The sequence below is a fragment of the Magnolia sinica genome, chromosome 5 (assembly GCF_029962835.1).
Source record: "Magnolia sinica isolate HGM2019 chromosome 5, MsV1, whole genome shotgun sequence".
Classification (NCBI taxonomy): domain Eukaryota; kingdom Viridiplantae; phylum Streptophyta; class Magnoliopsida; order Magnoliales; family Magnoliaceae; genus Magnolia; species Magnolia sinica.
The window spans coordinates 30,960,334-30,968,695 of record NC_080577.1 but is presented as its reverse complement, the minus strand read 5'-3'; the positions used below and the strand labels follow the sequence as shown (position 1 = coordinate 30,968,695).

At 40.5% G+C, this 8,362-nt stretch overlaps 1 protein-coding gene across 3 annotated transcripts in view; it reads right to left on the bottom strand.

Moving 5' to 3' along the window:
• Window positions 1-6,375: 6,375 nt before the first annotated feature.
• LOC131245894 (mitochondrial import inner membrane translocase subunit TIM44-2-like) overlaps window positions 6,376-8,362 on the bottom strand; it is a 37,045-nt gene continuing 35,058 nt past the window's right edge. For all 3 annotated transcript variants that reach the window (XM_058245644.1, XM_058245646.1, XM_058245647.1), the window contains 3 exons: window positions 8,184-8,255; window positions 8,022-8,084; window positions 6,376-6,777 (listed from right to left, as the gene is read on the bottom strand). In XM_058245644.1, the coding sequence (XP_058101627.1) occupies window positions 6,646-6,777; window positions 8,022-8,084; window positions 8,184-8,255 (267 nt within the window). In that variant the 3' untranslated portion in view covers window positions 6,376-6,645. The remainder of the gene's footprint in view (window positions 6,778-8,021; window positions 8,085-8,183; window positions 8,256-8,362) is intronic.

Sequence of the window (8,362 nt, the reverse complement as noted above, 5' to 3'; positions counted from 1 at the left end):
CAACCATAGATGGGTGGCATGGGTCTCAAGTATGGCTAAATTCAGAATGACCCAACCACAAACAGAATGCTGAAAGACATCTTTTCTTTCCTATGAAAAATAAAATAAAATCAACCAATGCAGATATCCAAATAAATGGAAATAATAAAGAACTAGAAACATGAGAAACGACTAAAATACTCAAATCTACAGTTGGCAAGGACAATCATGGAAAGTTAAAATGCAGTGTGAACAGAAAAATAAAATAAAACGGTTATTCAACAGATCCAAAAATTAAATCCGTGTTCCTTCATGCTAGGATCTAAAAATCATGAAAATCTACAGCCTCACAACCAAAAAATCAAAAAAAAAAATGCTAAATAATCCATGTATGGATCAGATCAAGAGATGAGATCTCGTCCATGACTACAAAAAACAGAAACTACATTGAGAAAAACATCAAATAAAAATCTCGCATCTACGACTACAAAGCAGAGCTAAAGCAGAAAGAACGAAAAATCTAACAAATCCCAGCTTCGAGAGATGTAGAACGAGATCTGCGTCCTTACAAGCTAAGATCTGCTGGAGAGACGGTGACTGATATAGAAGATAGAAGAGGTAGATGAATTACTTTTCTAGGAATTCGTTGTTGTTGCTACTGCTACTGCACTCACTCCCTCCCTTCAGTCTTCCCCATTCAACCATGGACGATAGATCACACCCCATATGGAGCTGCTGCTGCTGCTTCTACAATATTAGATACCCCATGTGTGGGGACTGTCGTGGGATGGTTGATGTTGCAGGGAGAGGGAGATCGAGAGAGAGGGTTGAGATCGGGAGAGGGAGATCGAGGGAGGGTTGAGATCGGGAGAGGGAGATCGAAAGAGAGGGAGATCGGGAGAGGTAGAGGCAGATCGCATTTTGGGCGTTTTGGAGGGATTAGGGCGTTTTGGCGACGGAAATAATCCAGTAGTCTGCGGCATTTTATATAAATGTGACTCTCAGGACATATGGGGTCCACTTAGAGGGTTCTAATAGAATCCATTCCGTCCATCTGTTTCAAAATAATACGATAAACTATATTAGTAAGAAATGAGAATATAGAACACTCAATCAGGACACACCAACAAAAAAGTGAAAGTAACAACGTACAATAGTTACTGTTCAAGTACGGTTCACTACCGTTTCAAATCAAAAACGGCTTAGAGTCATTTCTGAACCAAACTACGGACCATACTTAATTGACGATTTTGGTGTAGTGCTCATATACTAGAATGATCTAAAAAAATTAGATGGACGGTGTGGATTTAAGAAATGCATTATCACGGGGCTCATGTAAATTTCACACGTCAAGAAATTTTGTTGCTTGCCATGTGGTGCAAGGAGCGGATTAGGTGAGACCCCGGCCTCATCCAAGACTTTACAGCTCTTAGCATGGGGCCACCTTGATTGCGTATTATGTATCTACTCCGTCCATCCATCTTTTTCATATCATTTTAGAGCTTCATTGTAAAAAACTAAGAAGATCCAATTATCTAGTGGACTGTATGGTCTAGGAAACAGTGGTGATTCAACATCCTACTATTAAAAACTTCTTAGGGTGCAAACTAATGTTTTCATAGATTTTATTTGCCATCCAATTTGTTGATAAGTCCACATAAGCCTTAGATGAAGGGAAAACACAAATATAAGCTTGATTGAAAACTTGTGTGGCCTATTAACGGTGAATCACCATTGTTTCCTATGGTATGGTCCACCTGATAATTTGATCTACCTTATTTTTTACATAATAGCCTAAAATGATATGGGAAAAAGGATAGACGGGGTGGATACGGAATACACACATCAAGGTGGCCTCCATGGTTAGGGTCGCACCGTCTCGGGTGGGGTCTCACCTAATCCGCTCCATGATGCATCACATTCCAAGTGAGAGAAGAAAACTGGAAGTGTTGACATGTGGAACTTTTATGGGCCCTATCATGATGTATGTATCAGTTCCACACCACCCATCCATTTTTCCATTCCATTTTAGGGAATGGAATAGAAAAGGAGGCAGATCCAAGGCTCAAGTAGGCCACACTACATAAACAGTAGGTATTGGACACCTATTATTGAAAACTTCTAAAGGCCACGGAAGTCTCTGATCAAGCTGATATTTGTGTTTTTCCTTCATCTAGATCTGTGTGACATTAGGAAGAGGTTAGATGGAAAATAAACCTTACAGTGGACCCTAGGAAGGTTTTAACGATAATTGTTTAATCCCTACTTCTTTTTGTGGTCCCCTTAAGCTTTGGATGTGCCTAATTTTGGGCACATGCTCCAGAATAATCTGTAAAACTTGATGAATGGTGTGATCTAAAACGTAAATCACTATGGGTCCCAAGAAGTTTCACACACTAAAACTCGTGGTATATAGTAGGCAATATATTTGGGAGAGAGAAATCTGGTGTATTTTCCAGAGTCGTCGATGATGTCCTGGAACAACAAGAAGCCATGGCATTGAATTTTCCTGTGCATTCAACACAAAGGATCCGCACTCATTATAATTTTATTATACTTTAGTTGTGGTCCACCAGAGATTTGGATCTACTTAATTTTTTGGATAGTATCATTAAATGATATGAAAAATGGATTGGCGGTGTTGGTATAAAACACATTTATCAAGGTGGGCCCACCAAAGGCGACACCAAATCTACTTGGATTTGCTTCATTTTTTCCAGGAAATTTGCATCCAGTCATCCATCAATTCCGCTTCCAGAGAGAACGTTTTAAAGGGGTAGTTGTCCTGCATTATAGCTTGTTTTTTAAAGAAAAAGTGAAGTTTTTAGCTTGTTTTTTTTAGAAAAAGTGAAGTTCTTTACAATAAATGACTACATATATAATTAATAAATTTATGGGTTAAAAAAAATAAAATATGTATTGAAATATAATAAACTAATGTGATAACGAAAATATTAGCATGAATCCATTTGGCCAACCTGACCGAGCCCGCTTGGGTTGGGCTTGGGTTGAGAATTCTCAACCTGAGGTTGGATTGGGTTGGGTTGGGTTATGGAAATGTTGGGTTGGATGAGGGTTAAGTGCCCACCCGACCCGACCCGACCCTACCGACTTTCAGCCCTAGGCACAATGCTCCTGATTGGATACTTCGACCCTCATCTTAGTCTCATTTTTCATGAAAACAAGATATGATGCTCTGGTATTTACTTTGTTAAAGAACTTCGTGGGAGCCTTGGGGAATGCACATGCATAAATGGCTTTGCCGACGGCAAGAAGGTTAATCAAAGCACAAATGTCTAGTATTGTCAGACTCATTAACCCATGTCGGAAATGGAAAGAGTTGGTAGAGCAGCTCCCTCATCTTAGTCTCATTTTTCATGAAAACAAGATATGATACTCTGGTATTTACTTTCTTAAAGAACTTCGTGAGAGCCTTGGGAAATGCACATGCATAAATGGCTTTGCCGACTGCGAGAAGGTTAATCAAAGCACAAATGTCTAGTATTGTCGGACTCATTAACCCATGTCGGAAATGGAAAGAGTTGGTAGAGCAGCTCTAGAAACAAATGAATAAAACCACAAGGGAAGAATCCATAGGGTGCTCATGATGGAAAAGTTGTATACATTCTAAAATCCCTATTTCTTTCCATAGGTTACCATAAGAGGCTTCTAATCGATTAAGCCATTTTATCTAGTCTGAATGTGACTTTGGCCATAGTTTAAACATTTCGGGCATTTGCTTCCAAATATGTTAGTTAAGGTAACCAGCATCAAGTAGAAACTACTCCCCATGATAAAACGAAAAGAACGAAAGACAAGAAAGGTCATCGGAAAATGATGGTTGGAAAGATGGGCCTAAGATCAAATCTAAACTAATACATGAACTGGATGTAAAAGGTTCGAATGTGAAAAAAACCTAATTCGAAATCGACGTCTATAGATGGTAAAGAAAAGGGGAGATGGAGGAAGAAGCAGGGTTCGAACACACAGCTAGTACGACTTCCATTTCAGCCATTTGAACTTCTAGAAAAATGACCGACGAGAGGAATGAAACTTAGAACAGGATACAGAGAAGATTTGGTGGGTCTAGGAAGAGAGAATGATGAAGATAAGAGAAGAAAGTGAGGACACCCTAAAACATTACTTTAAAAGGGTGCTGCCGCCACGTGGCAACTGCCAGTGCCAGTCTCTATATGTGATATGCAATTTCTCTTCACATTCTTTGAACAAGCAGAGACATGGGGCAATGTTTACACCGGATCTACTGTAACCAAATCCAATGGATGAGATACCGCCACATGTCAACATCATCATATGGAATATCAGTAGAAGATACTTGTAGATCGACAGAAGGAGATCGTAAGGATCAAGAGACGTCTTTATTAGGGACACACGTTACATACCAACAGACCAAAAAGGCCAGAAGTGCTAAATGCAGTCATTTTCCAAGCGACACATGGCTGAAGGATATATGGAGGCCACACAGACACAAAACTCCTACAATAATGTGAAAACCAGCAGAACGCTAAGGCGGTGAAGCGTAATGGCACGTGGCCATATGCGATTGGCTATACACAGCCAAAAACTAGTGAGTAGTACGGTGAGAAAGAAAGGCCATTGCGAATTAGAATCATAATAATAAGCCAAGATTACTAATTATTTGGCCGAATAATCCCATGAGCTACGGATATCATATGTAAAGAAACCGCCCATCCAAGTTTATAAAAGTAACTGAGAATGAAAAGTTCTGGATGCTCAGCTACTCCAAACCCATAAATCTCTTATTCAACGTGATATTGCCTATCTACTTTAGCTTAGTTAAGCCTCTTCACTTTTATCTAGCACAATGTTGTAGCAAGTTCAAAGAGATTAACTTAGTTTTAATTTAGTTTTCATCCACTTCTGTCCAAAGCATCGATGCAGCAAGTTGGGATTAGTTTTAGCTCATATCTTATATCTTCTTAGCAAGTTCACCAGGCCACCCCCAGTTGGCCAAACCACGACATCTCTTGACCACCCATGTTTTATAAGACCGTCAACCATCTATGGCCGCTTGCGAGATATTCAAACCTTTTCTCTTTCACTTATGATACGACGCTGTCAAGGGATCGCATGAACTTCCTGGGATGGTAGGTGGGGCCACTGTAATGTTTGTGAGAAATCCACCTCGTACATCCATTTTGCTGGATCAAGTTTGAATATGGACCCAAAAATGAAGCAGATCCAAAACTCAGTTGAGCCACACAATGGTAAACGGTGAGAATTGAACATCCACCATCGAAACATTCCTGGGGCCACAGAAGTTATCAATCAGGGGGCCACAAAAGTTATGGATCAGGTTAATGTTTTTGTATTTTCATTTCTTCCCAGTAGAAATGACCTTATGAACAGCACGGATGGCATATAAACATCACGGTAGACCCAGGGAGGTTTCAACAGGGAGACATTTTCCTACCTACCCACGTTTTCCTGTCGTGCGGCCCACTTGAGTTTTGGCTCTGCCTTATTTTTAGGCATTTTCCGACCCACTTGAGTTTTGGCTCTGCCTCAATTTTGGGCCCATGTCATAGCATTATCTGGAAAGACGGATGGACAGGGTGGATTTCTCACAAACATCACAGTGGGCCCAGCTAATATCCCGTCATAGCAAGTTACTGCGTCACAGGAAGTTCCTGCCAAAGGCCTTTGCAGTAACTTGCTGTGACACGATCCTAGGTAGGGCCACCCAAAAGGCAATGGCACTTCCGGAGCGTTGGAGTCGTGATTGCAACCGCCTCCTATAAGTTGTTAATGCACACGATGCTAGCATCTTTGCATGCATGAGAACGGGCATGCATTTGTTAGATGGGCGTATGAGTTTGCTTTTGCTTCTGTAATGGCTTTTTATATTCCATCATCTGATGGCTGGGGATGATATACAATGCCTAAACCTTGTTTGTGTCTTGTAAATACTTGTATTGAATCCCCGTTTGGAGGCACATGTATAATTAATTGAATTTGCCAATTAAGGAGAGGCAGAACTCAAATCGCAGTTGCAATCCTTTGAAATACAACTTGAACTCAATGCAAGGAAAGAAGGAAAAGAAGGGAAAATAAATACATAACTAAACATAAAGCACGTGGACCCCACCATATGCATAATGAAGACTCATCCACTCCTTTTCCACTCAGTGGTACATCATTCTCCTATAAAGAAGATAAAAACCGGCTGCTTGAGAGCATGGTTTCAGGACCCGGCGACTCGGATCGACTTTGTTCAATCTCAGTTGAGTCACAACTCACCAGACTCAGCCAAGTTGGGGTTGACTCAAGGGGATGACTTGTGATATCGAACCATATCAGGTGATATTAAATCCAAGTCAAATTCACTTGAGTCAAATCAGACTTGTCCAAGTCTTAAAACCATAAAAGACCCAAGAGATGGGTTCTCTATGTTCACATAAATTTCCTCAAAACACACTGCATAATTATCCATTATTCTTTTTTTAAAAATATGAAAGATATAATTATCCATTATTCTTTCAAAACAAAATTGGAAGATTCCGGCGATTTTTTCTCTGGAAGTAAAAAAACATGACCCAGAGAGACATTCCATCCCTCACATATTCTTTCCGGAAACAATGATGACGACAACAACCACAACAAGCCACGTGCTTTTTCTGCTTACTAAATGAGGGCCTGAATGCCAAGTTGCTGCATTTCTCTTAGCCTCCATATTGGGTAGATCGCACCCTCCCCAAGCTCTTCTGCATCAACTTGCTGCATGGCCCACGCATAATAAACCGTGTGGATTGTATCCTGAAGAATGAAAGTAAACTATCAGCCTAAGAATAATATCATATATTCTCATTGGCGGAAAATGGAACAAGGAATTAGGTCATAGTTCTAAAACTCCGTGACTCACCACATCACTAGGAAACTCATTCTTGCAAGTAGCTGTCTCGACTTGGTGTGACTCATTGAGTCTAAGTCGATACAACTCATGATGACTCAAACCGAGTCATCCAGGTGGAAAAAAACTCTTAATACAAAGTAAAGGGTGATGTTTCAACCCCCTCACCTGTTGATGTAGAAGAGAGCACATGTAACCAGTTCCATTTGTTGGGCTTGTGACATATACAGCTAATCTTATATCTTTAAATGCTCATTCATCTCTACAAGCTCGTTAGATGAGCTAATAGAGAGTAATGTGTGTGATTGATCCGGGTTTCAATCCCTGGTAGTCTTACCTTTCCAGGAAAAAAAAAAATCACTCATTCCTATTTGAATATTAACAGTTTAATTATGGTGTATTGAGTTGACCCAACCCAGCTGGACATCAAGTCACGTTTTCAGGTTCTTGAACTAACAAGCACATGTGCAAATAAAAACATGCATGTGTATATGCACAAAAACAGTTTTGTTTTATGGGCAAATTGGAATTTGACACATGACCCCAACTAGGGCTGCGATCAAGATGGCACAAGGTTCATACCATAATATATGAATGCATGTGCATATATGGGTGGTGTTAATGCATGCATGTTTTCTGCTTCTGTGACTGCTTCTCATTAGCCTACTTGTCTGCCAAATGTCTGCCCTGTAATGTGCATGCATGCCCGTTTGTAAGATTGCAAGTGCTTGCCGGTGTATGTCTACAGAGGCCACAATTTACATCCATGCAGATAAATATACCGACCCATTATGCATTTTGCAATACAATAGTACAAATTTGTGCTATCGTCTTACCGCCAGTAGCTAATGAAAGGGTGTATCTAACAGTCAGGTGGGTTCCAATATCAATTCCCTGTATCCATGATTCTTAGAGTGCATTCGAATGCATGTAGGTACACCGTCTGTGCATTTCTCTGTAAGGATGTCTATATGCTCGTGAATGCATGTCTATATGCCTACCTGCCTCTGATTCTGTCCATCTGTCTGTGAGTGTGTGCATGTGTCCCTACCCATGGATGGGCATGCATTCATGCCCAGCTGCATGTGTGCGCAGCATGCATACATCAAGTATGGGTGCATCTGATTGCTCCAACAAGTGTGGTTTTTACCTTTCCCCCTTCGGTTATTGAACCATGTCTATCTCGCACGCAATAGACCTGCTGAGTTTGGAACTGAGAGAATTCAAAGTAGAAAAGAGAAGGGGTAAGGTTTTGCTCCAAAGATGAATTTGCCCAACTTCATTGAGTCATAACCACCAATGAGATGCTTACAGCTATGATGATTATCGGAGAGGTTCCCATCAGCTTGGTTTCTCTGACCTCCACATCTGATATATGTAGAATCTGCAACATGAAATAGTGTATAAGCAAATTAGTAATGGTGGCATGTCATAAATTATTAGCCGGCCATAATCCGCATAATGGTGTGACTGCCAGATATGTTGAGCTGG